The sequence below is a fragment of the Carassius auratus genome, unplaced genomic scaffold (genome assembly GCF_003368295.1).
Source record: "Carassius auratus strain Wakin unplaced genomic scaffold, ASM336829v1 scaf_tig00215205, whole genome shotgun sequence".
Lineage (NCBI taxonomy): Eukaryota > Metazoa > Chordata > Actinopteri > Cypriniformes > Cyprinidae > Carassius > Carassius auratus.
This window is the reverse complement of record NW_020527982.1, coordinates 1,110,572-1,127,430: the sequence shown is the minus strand read 5'-3', so window position 1 is coordinate 1,127,430 and position 16,859 is coordinate 1,110,572. Positions and strand designations below refer to the sequence as shown.

Sequence of the window (16,859 nt, the reverse complement as noted above, 5' to 3'; positions counted from 1 at the left end):
ATCCACTTCCAAATGAAAGTCTAAATGTCCAAATACGTTTTGGGGGCAGCTGTTTGGGACTCTTGTGTTATTTACTCCACTTAACCAGAGATATCACTTAAGTACATAGCCTTTATTCATCAGCTCTTCCTCGCTCTCCCTTGTCTTTTACAGTCTTTATAACCTAAGGGATTAGAGAGACAGAGAGAGGGAATGTGCGGGTGTGTGTTTGTGTGAGAAAGAGACACAAACATGGGCGGAAATTTGTGTGAGAAGCTGGAATGCTGATTGAAAGGGGCTGAAAAAGTAAACACCGATAAACAGACAATGTAATCTGGGATCCACAACAACACAATATGGAAGTGCAACATACTTTAGAACTTTTTTATTTAAACCGATTCAACAATAAGAAAAAAATAACACCACCCTCAAAATACAAAGACAAACACTCGGCTTTAACTGGATTCTGACATCAAATGGGAAAATGCAGTCATGGAGTAACGGGATATAAAGAGGAATCTGGCAAGAAGAAAAAAAAAACACAAATATCGTTGCAAACAGTTGCAGTGTCTTCTAAATATTAAACTTCTTCTTCATCATTCATTGCACTGATCTCTTAAAGCAAAGCCCAGGATAGCAACACTCTTGAACGTCGGTAAGAAACACAAACCCTAACACTGACAAAAAGAAATACAAAAACAACTACCACGCAAAATGTCTGTATGCTGTTAAAATGATATAGTCCAGGCTGAGCAACATCAGAATTTTAGAGATACATGCCAATAGCAGCTGTGCGCTGGAGCTAAGCTGATTGGAACCCACAATAAAAGATGTGTTCCAGAGGAAGTGATGTCACTTTTGGAATGGGTGACAGTTAAGAACAACACAGTCAAGTCACTCCGTATTAATGCACTTCAAAAAAACGTAATAAAATATGTGAGATAAATATTGAAAATGAATCCTTTTCTATTAGTTTTTTTTTTTCTGTACGTGATACTCAGTGGAATAAAAAAACATTCAAGCCTTTGCTTACCTGGGCAGCTGTTTCTTTGTTTTTTGTTTATTGGGCCCTTAACAAACATATTAATTCATCTCCTTTTATATTAATATGCATTTTCAAAAAAAAGATACTGTAACTCCCACTGGTGAGAGATAATTGAGGATTTTAGGAGGACAAAAAAAGGGGAGGGCATCTTTTCAATGGGAAAGGGGATGGGGCACTCTCCTGCGCCCCGTGTAAGTCCTGGATGGGTGGTGAGAGTGCTGCTTGCATTGTTTTTAACCTCAGAACAATAGTTCAGAACTTCCCAAACTTCTTCTTTTCTTCCTGTCAGGCCTTTCTTTTCAGGGGCTTGAAAAGCAGGAAAGAGGAAAAGCAGTTTAGCACAAATACATCAGCATCAGACACAAATCTGTTTTATCCATATAACAGACAAAGATAAACAAAGAAAAAATCACAGTACATTACAATATACATTAAATAGGTTATTTAACATTTATATTGCATTTATGAGTTTTGTTCATGAGTCTGATTCAGTAATGAGCCAGACACACTCACAAAATGTGTAAAGTTTTCTAGTTTAGATCATTAGATAGCACGAACAGCACTGTGCTGAATCTCCATTTAAAAATTGTATATTTGCAGTGTGATTTTTCTATGATATTTGCCATTTGGTTTGACATTTGTGGAAGATTACTTGGAGTTGCAGCATAGTTTTGTTAACCTCTAACATGTTTAACATTTTATAAGCAATTACACTAATTTATCTGGGTTATCAATGAAACAGTAAGACAGTTACACAGATCAAGATGCTCTCTTGTTTCTGACGCTTTTGTTTCTTTGTAGTCCTACAATGTAGAAACCAGTTCCTATTAGCATGCAAAATTTCACCTCAAACATATATATATACAAAACACATTTTTAAAGCAGCCAGCAACATCTGTCACTCATCAGTATCAATACAATGTTGGCCACCATTGACTTTCATTCTATGGGCCAAAAACAGACATTTTTTAATTACTGAATGAAGAAAGAAGATCTTATAGGTTTGGAATGGCATGAAAGGAAGTAAAAATGACACATTTTTATTTTTTTGCACTAATCTCCTAATATATTTATGAAAAATACTTTAACCTTGAAAATGTTATTTAATTTCCTATATAATATAATATAAGTACTTACGAGTATTGGCCCTTTCTTTTGGCTACCAAGATGATTACAACAATGACAACAATCACCGCGATCAAAGCGCCAAAGACGATCCCCACCAACTGTCCTGTGCCCATAGCTGAAATGAGGAAAATCAACACAGAGAAATGATATCATTGCTATCCTTGTAAAGAAAAAAATTTCCAGATGACTAATGATAAAAAAAAAAAAAAAACTTGGTCTAACCAGACCTTTACTCTCACTGCATTTACACTCTGTGCCTGTAAGTATACTCTATTTCTAACCTTCATCCTCCACCTTTACATCTGTAAACTCTGATGGAGTTTCTGTTTCTGCGGCTTTCAAAGTTACTCTTCCAGACTCTTGAATGAGAGTAGAGGATTCAGGGCTGGGCGTCTCTTTAGGTCCAGCTTCTGTTGAATTTGCTGTATCTGTTGGGGCTGTTGTTCCTGATGAGGCTTCTGATTGTATCACTGGTGGAGTTGTGGAAATCACTGGCACCACTTCTGTTGACGACGCTGTTTTTGTAGCCTCAGGAGCAGGCGTTGGCGTTGAGACCGCAGCTTGGGTAGCTGATCCCTCTGTTTTGGGTGTGAAATCAGACTGATCTGAGACAAGATTTGGTTCTGTAGCTGAAGTAACATCTGTTGACATCACCAGAGTACCTGGTAAAACAATAAAAATGTTCGTAAAAATCTTACACTAGAAACCCTTATATGTTATATTTCAAGATAAGAGGAGAGAGTTGGAGGAAAATTGAGAAATTCCGGTGACACTGATGCCGTTTGCAACAAGTTTTGGTTATATTGGATGGGTAAGTCCGAATTTTCTCATGGCCTGCCATTAATAGCGAGAACATTCCAGCCTTTTCCATCAGCCCAGTAAACACACACATTACACATTCGCTCAAGACATTTACGTACAAAAACATTCTGCCTCTCTCGCAACAGGGAAAGTCATGTCCTGAGTATTCGGCCTAACTTAAGATCACATCCTTTCTACGTCACACCTTCAGCCCGACTAATTGTCTCACTTCCGTTGTGGAGCCGGCAATGACTGCACAGAAGGAATTAAAGCACTTGGGAAAAAGACTGGCAAAAATGGCATGTTTCCTCAGGGGCTGATCTTAGATATTTCTGCATCACTCACAATTACCTCAGCAACCATTAGAGACCCAGCAAAAAATCATCTCAGATCTGTGCTGTGTCTAAGCCAGATGGACTCCATTTGAGAGACTTTCTCTTGGCGATCTGAGGGAAACCTCCCTTTACAATAACACCACCTCAAACTCAGCGTGCATCATCAGTTCTGGGTGAATATCAAATTAATGTTTTAGTCCTTCAGTAGTTTGGAATTTAAAGAGTTCTTCACCCAAATGAAAATGTGTCATTATAGCCTAGTCATGAGGATGAGTCGTTTCAAACCCATGTGACTGTCATTCTCCTCTAGAACCCTAAATGGGATTTTTTTTTCTTCTAAAGGGCCTTCTTTTTATAATGAAAATATATGACAAATTACAGTGTACATTGAGTGTGTGTGTGTGTGTGTGTGTGTGTTTGTGTGTGCAATATCACACGAATAGCCATACTTGCTGTTTCTATAGTACTAGGACTTTCTGAGTGAACGTTGTTTTTCACTCATTGTAACTGCATGGAAATGTGTCTTTTTGTAATCAACAGAAGAAAGAAAGTTATACGGGTTTGGAACAACATGAGTAAATGAGTATGTGAGGAATTGACAGCATGTTCATTTTTGGATGAAATATCCCTTATAACTGTCCCTAATAATGAGGTTTCCCCTCACTTTGTTATTTGAAACTCACATTTACATAACTTAATTAAGTGGACTCCCAAAATAAAACATTAAAAGAAGTTAAGAACTTTTATGTGAGAGGAGAAAATAATTTAACTATAAGTGGCAGTAAAAAAAGGAAACTGCTGCTTTTCATAGTCCCACAATCAAGCAATACAGTAAAACATATTTAAGGGTGGGGTGCGGTCAGAGATCACATTGTCACACATTGTGTGTTTGTGTGTAAGTGTCGGTTTGTGTGTTCATATTAATGTTCTCGCCGACTGCTGCTAACAATCAGCTCATTATGTGTGAGACCCCAACAATTAGTTCTAAATATGGCTCTCTTCCCGTCCAGCCACTACCACACACACTCACATAAATACACACGATGTGATGGGAGGAGTGGAGCATGGAGAAGGAACTGGCTGTTCTCTCCCTCTCGTTCTCTGAGTTGTACTCAGCAGCATGGCCAGTGATTGTAGCAGTCAGTTATGTGAAGAATAATGTACAGTCAGTCGCTCATTATTGGTAAATAAACCCAAACTGGGAGATTGATACTTATAAAGGCCACACATTATGTTACCTGTATATTATCTTAAGCTTCTAAGTGGAAATAGTCCACTTGGGCATGACAAACACTACAAAAATAGTACAGTTATTAATTATGTAGTGATCATTTTCACTACATTCCACAAATGAGATCCAAGATGGTGCCAGTTGCATTTGTATTATAGTGAAAGTGACATGACAGTAGTGTTGGTTTGGTTACCTGGACAAAATATCCACATTATTTTTAATGTAAGAAGAAAAAGCGCAGCCATTTTTACCTAAAGCATGCAAGACTTCTGGTGTCTGTCACATCCAGTTATTTTAGCAGTATTAAAACATGAACAAACTTTTTAATATAAACTCTAGCGCAAATAGTTTTACCGTTTACTGCATTTTATTATTCTTGTTGACCTATTGTGTCTAATGAACTGAAAGTCTCACACGTTTTGCACTGAAAAATAAGGTGGATCCAACTGTAGATGTTTACCCAATGAAGAGGAAGTCTTGAACATTCACAGGAAATTTCTTCTGCATTGAAAAAATAAGATGGATACAAAATGGAAACTTGCAACAGTACATCACGGATCGGCAGTGGTAAATAAAGAATATCAGACCACCAAATGCCTTGATTGAGAAACAGCTGTTGCTTGACTGCAATGAGTCAAAACCCACGAAAATAGAGCGGGTATGTGTGTGTCATTGAAAGCCTTACCATCAGATGATCAAATTCAAATCTATGACCAAGCCTGAAGCAGTTTCCTGACAAAACCAAAGCCATAAAAGGGAAAAACAAAGAAAAGGAGAGACAAATAAAGAGAAAAAGAGCAGAGAACAAGGGAAATAGGCACAAGAGGCCAGTATAGGGTGTCTGTTAAACAGGGAGACAGAACTGTTTTCCCAGGTTATGGACAGGAAAGATAGACATCTCCCTTTACCCTAATTAATCACTCTGACTAATCTCGATCTACTCCTTCAGCATGTGTGTGTGTAGGGTGTGTGTGCATGCTGCGTGGGAGTATGAAGCTGGAATGGTTTAGTTCAGGAAGAACAAGTGAAGAACATCTCATTAAGGCTAATTTACTCCTACAAACATATAAACACATCACAAGGTATGCCATGAGTGGACAGTAGAGGACAGAGCAAGTGAAAAATCACTCTTATCACTAGAGCAACACACATATACTTAGGCTCTCACACTCACAGTCTCCAGGGAACAAGATATCTCAGACTAACACGCACATGCTTATCTAAATACAGGACGTAAGAGTCCAGACCCGAGGGAGACGAAACTGTATCGATATTTACTTGAACTCCCCACAAATCTAAATTCTTCACAACCAAACTCGAGAACATTTGTGAAGTTGATTTATATTTAAGACTAGTTCCCAAAGCAACATTTTTAATTCAGATTTTCCATCGAATAATTATATTTTATTTTATTTCAGCTTTATTTGTAGTAAAGGTGCAGTAAGCGATTTCTGAGAAACGAAAGTGGATCAGACTGAGCCCCAAAACACACTTGTAGCCAATCACCAGTAAGGGGCGTGTCCAGTGGTGATGGGGGAGGAGCCTGAGTTCTTCATAGCATGTTCCTTAAATTAAAATTTGGGGTGGAGGCAAGATAGAGGTGCAATACTTTTGGCTAGAGGCGTGTTTGTTTTGGTGATTTCAAATATCAGCAGCATTTCTCAGAAATTGCTTAATGCACCTTTATTAATAATTATTTTAAGTTATTTCAATTATTTCAATATAATTGAAGAGTGAATTTGGATTATGAAGATAATTTTCCTTGTGTTGTATGGAATTAATTCAAATGAAGCACAAGAACGTCAGTTCAGGTTATTCTCTATTAGACAGCACTTCCAGGAGCTGATTCGGACTGGATTTCATTTATTTTGAGTTGTAGTGAGCTAAAGATTGAGCATAACCTATTAACTGAGCTCTTGGGCTGAGTCTGTGGTAGTCAGAGACCCTCAGAGAGTTTCAGGGTTCATGTATTAACAGTCAGTACACCCAATACCTTGATGTGCTCACGTGTCAGTTTACCACTACTCTATTCATAACACACACAACACATAACAGACTGACTGAGAGATCTGAAAAGGTAAAAAGTTCACAAAACAACACAAACATTAATCTATTCCTCAAAATAACTGTATAAATGAAACTGCATACTAAAAAAAGAGAGAGTATGGAGTAGAAGCGTTTAACTGTCTGCCCCACTTTTAGAACAGGGAGTGGCACCATCAGACTGGGAAAACGGGAAGAAAGGGAGACAAACGGCAGCAGGAAAAAGAATACGAGAGACAGAAGGAAGTCTGGAGAGGAAGAGTGTGCGTTGATGCTCTCCTCTGACAGCAGGGAGAGAAGTTTTCCGAAGTTTGAAACTTGCTGAGCATTTTAATGTGATGTTTAGAGGGCTGTAACTGACCCTGAGCAGTGAGTCAGAGGCATCAGTTTAAAAATAACCCACATGCAACCCATCTCTGAGAGGGGTGAAAGCTTCATACCCCGCCAAAGATGGTTACAAGTGAAGGGGGGTGAAGAGAGGGAAAGAAAGACCTACAAAATAAGTGCCTATGGGGCGTCTCTCTCTCTCTCTCTCTCTCTCTCAGGCCTGCTCTGCCCTCAGACGTAACCAGCCTGTGTACTAAATGCTCAAATGCTTCCCTTAAATATAGAGTTGGCTCTATTAATACACATGTAACCCTGCCCAGAGTGAAAGAAACAGGGAGAAACCGAGAAATAGATCAGTGCTGACTAACTCAAAGCAGGTATATTAACAGCATAACACTCATTGCACCATTACATAATTTTCCCAGCACTAGGTCCACATGAGAGAAACACTGTATCAGCACATGCTTGGATGTCTGGCTAATGTTGATTCATGAACAGAATGCACTGAAACATCATACATAGATTTACATACTTTCATTTAATTTAACTATATACGTAAATTTATGTATGTATATATATATATATATATATATATATATATATATATATATATATATATATATATATATATATATATATATATATATATATACATACAATAAAATCATTTCAAATCATTTAAAGCAAAACACACATTAAAAGAGAACAAACATCATTTAGTGGACCTGTGCTGAAATGAATGAAAGATATGGTTGGAAACAGATGGAGAGAATGGCCAGAGAGTTTGAAAGAAAGTAGAGCACCCTGTATGGATGTTTACTTACTTGCTTGGGTAAAGGAAGAGAAAGGCCCTGCCAGGGTGACCAGTAACAGCAGGATGATCCTCATCATGGTCAATTTTCTTCAACTAAAACTTTAACAAATTAAGAGACTCCTGAAAGTACAGCAGGCTGTGGATGAAATGCTGGCTCACACGCTCAGAAGTGTGGCTTAAAGTTGGTTTAAATGGAAAAGGGCGGTGAGGTCTGAAGCAGCAGTCTGGACAGAGGGACTGAGAGCCAAAGTGAGAGAGAGTAAATGTGTATTAGTGTGTCTTCAGAGGGTGAGGGGGTTGGGCATTGGTGTTAGAGTAGGTGGTCCTGCCCCTTATGCCTTAAACTAACTCTCTCTCAATCTCTCTCCCAAACAGCCCCAAAATCACCTTTTTATATTCATTTTTTCCTTGATTTTTTTTTATTTTGACCATTGCATTTTTTTCCTTAAAATTAAAAAACATAATAATAATAAATAAACAAAAAATCAATCTTATGGAATAGGTTTGTAATACTATATTTAATCTTATGTGATTATAAACAGGGCTGCGATTGCTAGACAGATTGAGCAATGGTTTGTTGCCTACTGTAGTAGCCTACTGAATACATGCCTTTCCAAAATTTTTCTGAAAATAAGATGTGTCTTAAGACATACAGCCTATTCTACAGACTGATTGTATGGCCTTCATAGCCATGTTGTGTAAAAAAAATTGTCTAAAAATAAATATAAATATAAATATGGTGCACACCCTGACTAAAGGTTTATTGGATTATGGGAATTTGTGAATTTAGGATGTAATTTTGGACAGATTGCTTATTTTATCCCTGAAAATGAGAGTCGTCTACTGCCACGGGTCCTAAGCAAAATCCTGCAGCACATTGGTTTATGATTCCGAAGAATTTGAGGGGGGAAAACTTGACACCGAATTATTTTAAACCGTTAAAAAAGTTTGAAATGGCCTGTGAGGCATTTGCTGGGCGTGAATGCTGCCATTTTATGCTGCCATCTAGTGGCCAATTAGTGTAATTACAGGAGCACAATGTTCCTTCTGTCTGACAGCAGCCACATCCACACTCACACATCAACAACAAGACCACACAGAACATGTACATGTACAAGACTGAGTGTAGTTATATGGATTTTAATAACAGAACATGTAAAGTTGTGTAGGTTCATTCCTGTTATTTGATACATTTTCATGCCTATATGTGATGTAAAATATTGTATATAAAGTAAAAGATGGTCTTAAAGTCTTAAAGATGGTAAATTACTTTTATTAGACTGCAGTATTACAGTTAGGTGAACCGAGTGAATTTTAAATATGCTTTTTCTTCATGTTTTCCATTCCTCTAGTGAAAATGTGTCATGTGCCAAAAACATGATTTAACAAATTGTATAGGTTTTCCCATGTCCTCAATATCACATTCCTAATTTTCTAATTGTTTGTAATGTCCCTTTAAAAACCAAAAGCTTCTTCCATGATGACATGAAGTGGCAGGAAGTTACATAATCCTGGTGGGGAAACAGCTGCACTGGCATTAGCAATGGATTTGATATTTTCTTTGATGATCTGTGGTATTCGTTGTCGTGTCACCGTCAAAGCATACCATCATTTTAGATAAAACGACAGAAGTTAATATCAATAGTTTGACTCTTATAAGTATCTCTTATGCTAAACTCTTAGTATGCAACATTAATCTCTCTTAGAAAGTTCAAAAGGTACTGCATAACAGGAACGACCCTGAAGTATTTGAAAGACATTCTTTCAACTTATTCAAATGGGTTCACCTCATCAAAATGTAAAAGACCAAGAGACAATAGGCTACACACATTACACATAAGACCCCAGGAGGAGGGCACCTAAGTAAAAGGAAAGATAAGTCAGTTAAGGTTTTGTATTATTATTTTTAAAATTAGGGAGCATGAACATATAATCAATAGCTTATTAGTATTTTAGCTTATTAGGATTTGTTCACAGCTTGAGATGCTGTTTGGACATGGTGATTTTTATTTAAAGGGATAGTTCACCCAAAAATTTAAATTCTGTCATCATTTACTCACCCTCATGTCATTGCAAACCTGTATGAGTTGCTTTCTTACGTTAAACATAAAATATTTTGAAGATTGCTGGTAACCAAACAGTTTGTGGTTCCCATTGTCTTCCATTGTATTTATTTTCCTGCTATGAAAGTCAATGGGAGCCGCCAGCTGTTTGATTACCAGCAATCTTCAAAATATATTATTTTATGTTCAACATAAAAAAGCAACTTGTACAGGTTTGGAACAACATAAGGGTAAGTAAAGGATGACCGAAAGTTTCATTTTTGGGTGAACTATCCCTTTAAGCATGGCCTTAAAGGGTTAGTTCACCCAAAAATGAAAATTATGTAATTAATGACTCACCCTCATGTCGTTCCAAACCCGTGAGACCTCTGTTCATCTTCGGACACAGTTTAAGATATTTTAGATTTAGTCCAAAAGCTCTCAGTCCCTCCATTGAAAATGTGTGTATGGTATACTGTCCATCTCCAGAAAGGTAAACTGACCCTCTGATGTCACATGGACTACTTTGATGATGTTTTTCTTACCTTTCTGGACATGGACAGTATACCGTGCACACTCAATGGAGGGACAGAAAGCTATCTGACTAAAACTAAAATATCTTAAACTGTGTCCGAAGATGAACGGAGGTCTCACGGGTTTGGAATGGTGAGTCATTAATGACATCATTTTAATATTTGGGTGAACTAACCCTTAAAGCCTTCATAGATACAATCAAATTAGCCTGAGAAAAAGAAAGAATTAGAAACAGGGTGAAAAACAGAGATATTTGCTGTTTTATTTGATTGCTTTTTGTTTATGTGTGTTTGTTTGTGTGTGTGTGTGTGTGTGAGAGAGAGAGAGAGAGAGAGAGAGAGAGAGAGAGAGAGAGAGACTTTCTCAGCTTTTCTGTGGTCTTCTTCGACTTTGTGACTACAAATGTTGAAGCAGATTATTCCACACACACACTTTGTCTTTCCAAGACTGTGGTTTCTTTACTCTCTGTAGATTTTGGATGTCAGCACACTCATTCGCCTGGCTGCCTTCACTCCACTCGTTTACCCTGCAGGCTTTTACCCCTGAGCGCAGCAGGAACACTTCAGCAGAAGCCTCTTGGATACATTTTTTGCTGCAGTGACAGGGCCTTCTATCCAGATGTACTCGAACGCCCAGCCGTGCAGTGACGAGAGGGCAGCAGTTAAACATGACATATCGCAAGGATCCTCACTTCACTTCAGATCATTTAAATGCAACACAGCAGGACGTTTTTTGTGGATCTCCAAAGAACAGAGAGATAGGGAGAGAGATGCTTCAGTTCTCTGACCTTTGGTTTCAGCTCTCATTATATCAAAAGCTTTATTTAGTCTGCCAGACACCAATGTGTACTCTCTGACAAATACTCACACACTTGAGCACAGAAAGACTTGGTTTCAAGATGGTTTCAAATGCAGTAAAACACCTAATCTAACTAATCTGTCTCTTTAAATGATTTCCGCTGGTGTAAAATAATGTAGATAATTAAATATGTCTAGCAATAATAATACATACTATTTTATATTTTTAGTTAAACAGATGAACACCAATTTGGCTGTAACGGGTGACTATATGTAACATATTAAACCACCTTAAAAGAAATGAAACTTTGCTGAATACTTAATCACCCCCAGGCTATACAAGATGGAGATGAGTTTTTAGAGTCTGTGATGTGTGAGAAGTCTATCACTTTCTCACTCTTTTTCAAAATGTGTCATAAATCTCTTCGCTGCTGTTTTAACGTCCCTCTTGACACTTGACGTGAGAATTCAATTAAGATGTTTCTGCAGGAATTAAATGTGAGAGAACATTGCCATTTTTCAGCTTTACAACATTATACAGTAAATCGAATTTTGGTTTCATGATGTGAAAATATGGAAAAAACTGTGTAGTATGTCTTTCTGTCTGTATGGTTATGTATTTTGCTACCTTATATTTCACTTTTTCTGACTGCATTATGATGTCTGACTGCTAGATGATTAATTGTAATAGGCAGTATATTATTGATTGTAGTATATGGAAGAATCCTGTATGATCGCTCTTTGCTCTTGGTTTGCTCTTGTTCAGTGACATATGACCATTAGAGGGCGACATAGATACTCAGTGTAACCTTACAGACCCATATAGACACCATGTATTTACCACTGAATACTTGCAAAGTCTACAATCACACACATGAACAGTATTGTTTAATAGCAGTATTTGATCTGTTTTTTTTTTGTTTTGTTTTTTTGTTTTTTTCAGTGATGGTGAAGTTAAAATTAGTAATGTTCACAAAGATTAGGACTGACAGCCAAAGTCAGTCTTGGTTGTCTAGCATGTCTATTTCAGCAGACTTACACATCTGATGTTAGAAATACTAAGACGCCTTTGCTCTGAACCAATCTTCTTCTTGTTTATAGTCTCTTTGACAGATGTAGCTCATACTAGCATTCAGTGACATTCATTTCATCCTCCTCCCTGTCGCACGTCCTGATATTGCTGAGTTAGATGTGTTCCTAGGTCAACATATTTTGATGGCCCTGGAACAACATTTTACTCAAAAAATGTAGTCTTGACCATATCCCCACACCTAAACCTAACCTTAACCATGAGTGATCCTCAAAATCAGAGGAAATGATAGATGAATGACACTGATGTACAAGCACCTAACAGTGATTGTAAGCGTAAACTTCACAAAATCTATAAACTGGTTCTTCAAATCTGATTGGTTAATCACAATGATGTTCCAGGGTCAACAAAGATGTTGTCCCAGGAACATGTCTCACTTGGTAAAATCAGGTTCTGCCTCCCTGTCAGCACCGTTTAGATTAATCAACATGCATCTATTAAAGTACTCTAGAAGATAAGTGGTATAATTTCACTTAAGCATCTGTCATCAGCTAATGAAATGCCTAGAGCGCTGTAGTAGTTTGTAAACCATACAGACACAATAGAATTAAGATATTCCTTTAAAATTTATCTTTTAAATTGGTCTTGAAAGAGAAAGACTTTCTCCCTATTTGGCTGTTTTTATTAGATATTTATGTATGTGTTCAGGTTCAGATCCACTTTGAGATATAAAAGACAGATGGAGGATGACAGTGAAGGGTTGTGGGAGAAAGATGACTCCAAAAGCAATAATGTCTGTCTGAATATTTATGAACTGATCTCTGAACGATTCAGAGGATGGGTGTGATAAATCCTGACCTGTGAACTGTTGTACAATTTAGATTTATATTTGAAGTCTTTCATTTTATATTCTGAGAAATATTACTGCCTGTCATTGTGTGTATTTGTCTTGAGTTCAGTGGTATTAATATGAGCAGGTCCTATTTTGACTAATTTATTAATGCCTTCACAGACACATACATTTCAGTGTTTAAGTATTTCAGAAACATTGTCATCCACTGAGCTGAATAATCTGTAATTGACTGGCATATTATGAATTATGAAAAAAATTGTGAAGTATTAAAAATGTAATAAAAAGTGTGAATGGAAAACACTTAATATGTTTTTAGCAATACATTGACTCAGCAATTTTATGGTTATCAAAGTTAAGTATTTTTTTTAAATAAATCTAATCAGATAAATATTATTTAAATTAATAATATCAATAATAAGATATAAATTATTTTGAGTTTTACTATGTTTAATTCCATTTCACAAAATTCTTATATTTTCATCCAAAATCAATGTAGAATATGATGAAAAAGCATTCAGAATCAATTTTAATTATATTAATTAAACTTTTTAAATTTATATTTTGTGTTCCGCTTAAAATGTCAAGTATTTGGAACATAAAGAGGTCAGTAAATAATGAAATAATTGTATTTTTGGAATGAACTGTCCCTTTAAGAATTCACAATCTCCTTGTGACAAGGAGATTCTGCTACTGGCCTAGATGTGCTCCTCATTTAACTGTATCTTAATTTAAAACTCATTAAATTAAACAGAGTTTTAATCCTAATTAACTTCGACTCCATCAAAATGGAAAACAGCGATCACTCAGGGACTATCAGTGTTAATACTGCCATTTATTATATTATGGCTTCCCTTTAACTGTGTTTGAACGTGCATATGCTTGTGCTTCTGCAGAGGGTCAGGTTCCATTGTGTGAGTGGAGGCACAATCTGGGAGATGAAGAGCAGATATAGCTGCTTATCAATAAGAAGCACTTCAGAGAGCCATGACACGCATGACACACCTGCAGCTCAATACACAGGTACAGCCAATCATGTTCCTTTATATACTGCTTCTGCTTTACAGTTTTTCATTTCTACTCAATATACACACTACTGTTTAATATTTTTTTTGAAAGAAAGACTTTTTTTTTTAGTTGAGGGACCATCACCTTCAACTCAACCTTGCCAAGACTCTTATATATATATATATGATAATAAACTTTGCAGTTCACAGTTTACTCAATTCAATATCTATAGGATATTAAATTGTGTAGCTTACATTCTTTAATCTTAAATGGTTAGCAAATCTCAAAATAAATATCCTTTATTTTTACTGTTATGATATTAATGCCTATATTAACTTGTAGCATTTGAAATGGCTCATTTTACTTGTGTTTGTTATTTAATTAATTTACACAAAATAGTATAGTTTTCTTCATAATCTATAAAATTCTCAAGAAATGTTAGTGATGGTCAGTGTGAATGTGTTCCAGTGTAGGTGTGAGTATGTGTTTGTGTTTGTTGTGTGTGTGGTTGGACAGACAATTTCCCTGTCCCATCTGCTCCTCCGGACCGAATCAACCCCTGATGAGCCGAAACCTCCCCCCTCTTCCCCAGACCAGAGATCCATCAGCCGCCCTGCCACTCAAGGCCTAGGGGGGCTGGAAATGATAATGTTGCTGCCATGTTCCTTTCTTCTTCCTGCGATTTTTAATAACCCGAAGCACACGCTCACATCTCATGCTTTTGCCTCACACATAAACACATTTTTTTGTGTGAGCTTTTAATAGGGTTACAAGGTTTATCATAACTTGATGATTAAAAACCTTGCAGATTCAAACCTTGCGCTACACATTGATAACCCTCAGTATGAATCAGGAATAGACGGACCAAGCAGGTTCCAGACTAATCTCACCAGTGAGTCCCTGGGGGACTGAGAGGGTCTGCAAGGGTCAATTTGCCATTCCTCATCAAGCCTAACTCACCACACACACACACACACACACTGGTCAGCTTGCAAAGGCCCAGCCACATGTCACAAATGACTAATGTATCCCATAATGCCATCTGCTTCCGATATCTCAGAAAGCCTCCCACCAATCAAAGACACACGGTCACTAAAGAAACACCTGATTGACATTAGAGGGCCGGCTGTTACCATGGTGATGAGCCCAGCTTGGATGAGTGCTTCAAACACTACAACAAATTGTTTTAGTGGTTGCACGCATATGTGTGAGGTTTGTGTTTAAGGTTTGAGAGTCAGTTTGAGATCAGACTAGATCCTTAGTAAGTGTCTCCATAGGTGTGTGTGTGTGTGTGTGTGAGAGAGAGAGAGGGTCTGGCTGGTCTATTGTGTCTGGATGTGCAAGAGCTACATTAATTGTCTCTCCTTTCCTCATTTTCCTGCTCAGCAGAGCGGAGAGAGAGAGACGGAGAGAAAGAGAGAGGGCAAAGGACAAGGGGAGAGGAAGACTCAGAGGGGCATAGAGAGAAGAAGACAAAGAAAACCAGTGGAGATTAGACCAAAAGTGTAAATATGAAAAATGGGATCTCAGTCTTCCTCTTAAATCTCATTACAGCCAAGCTGGAAAGCAGTAATTAAAATTAGCATGATGGAAAAACTCTGTTTCTTAAATAGTGAGGATTCTTCATATCAGTAAAGTAGCTGCTGGATGAGAGATTTTAAAGGCCCGGTTCTGTGATTTGAAAGTATTTAAAGGGATAGGTTCCTCAAAAATGTCATTTCGTCACTCACCCTCATAATTCCAAACCAATATGACTTTATGTGTGAACACAAAATATATTTAAAAAATGTCTCATTGTTTTTTTAATAACCATAATGTCAATGGTAATCAAAACATTTTGGTTATCAACATTCTTCAAAATCTCTTCTTTTGTGTTCCTCTTGCAGGTTTGGAATGACATAAGGGTGAGTAAATGATGCCAGAATGTTGTGTTGCAGTTGTTCAAGAACTGGAAAGGTCATTGGAAAAAGTCCCTCCACAAGGGATTTTCAGTGTTGTTTGTGACTGACAATAAACACATTGAGGGAGACGGCTGAATGTCACACTCTCACACCGCTCTGACAGCAGCCTGGAGGAAGTGATGTCATAAACCGAGGGAGGTGTTGTCACCCGCTCCAAAATACAAGCTGAATGCATGTGCTATATTTCACACAGTATGTTGCTCACCTGCATTTACAGGTTACTGTCATTTTCTTTAATGCTAGTGTTTTTCTGCTTGATTTATGAACTCATCCATGATCAGCAGGTACTTATAGTTGGTGGTCAGCATTGTGCATCCTAGTGTGGTCAGTGAAGGCATTGGTCAGGAACGTGGGACAAAATAAACCCAGAAAAAATTGACTTGGAATGAAATACTGTCTCATTGCATGTACTGAATACTGCACAGTGTATACAGTATAGTCTCTACAATGTTTTTTGATAAACTGAACACATTAAGATAAATTTTGTGGCAAGAAAAGGTTTATTTTCCACTGTCATTATAGTGATGCATGAAGCACAGCTCACACATACGTTATTCTAAAGTTTTTGTTCAGTACAGCAAATTCACATGACCAAATTAAACCTGATGTGAAATCTGCATAGGGAAAACATGTTAAACTCACGATTTTGCAGATTCGTAATAAAATGACTGAATTTCATCCAATTTCACTGAGCAATCGTAAATGTAACAGCACCTTAAAAGCAGATAATATTGAACAGGCATCCCACTGGAACAACTTAAAGATGGCGATGCATGTAAAGAGGATGTTTTCGGATTGTTTCTGCATTTGGGTGTGGTCAGAAATCTTTTAAGCCAAGTCTCATTGAGTTTAACATTACAACATGATTCACATGAAAGAGAGAATAAGCAGATGATCTACTGTGAATCCACCCAGATATGACAGGACAGACCGC

At 37.3% G+C, this 16,859-nt stretch overlaps 1 protein-coding gene across 2 annotated transcripts; it reads right to left on the bottom strand.

Moving 5' to 3' along the window:
- Positions 1-338: 338 nt before the first annotated feature.
- On the bottom strand, positions 339-7,972 carry LOC113093952 (endochitinase A-like). Of its 2 annotated transcripts, XM_026259566.1 has the most exons (5): positions 7,714-7,972; positions 2,434-2,814; positions 2,162-2,267; positions 1,779-1,827; positions 339-1,330 (listed from the first exon to the last, which is right to left on the bottom strand). In XM_026259566.1, the coding sequence occupies exons 1-5, from the start codon at positions 7,778-7,780 to the stop codon at positions 1,310-1,312; spliced, it is 624 nt and encodes a 207-aa protein (XP_026115351.1). In that variant the 5' UTR covers positions 7,781-7,972; the 3' UTR covers positions 339-1,309. The 2 variants fall into 2 exon arrangements, with proteins under 2 accessions (XP_026115351.1, XP_026115352.1); XM_026259567.1 differs by lacking the exon at positions 1,779-1,827 and having other exon boundaries at positions 7,714-7,971.
- Between the last annotated feature and the right edge of the window lie 8,887 nt (positions 7,973-16,859).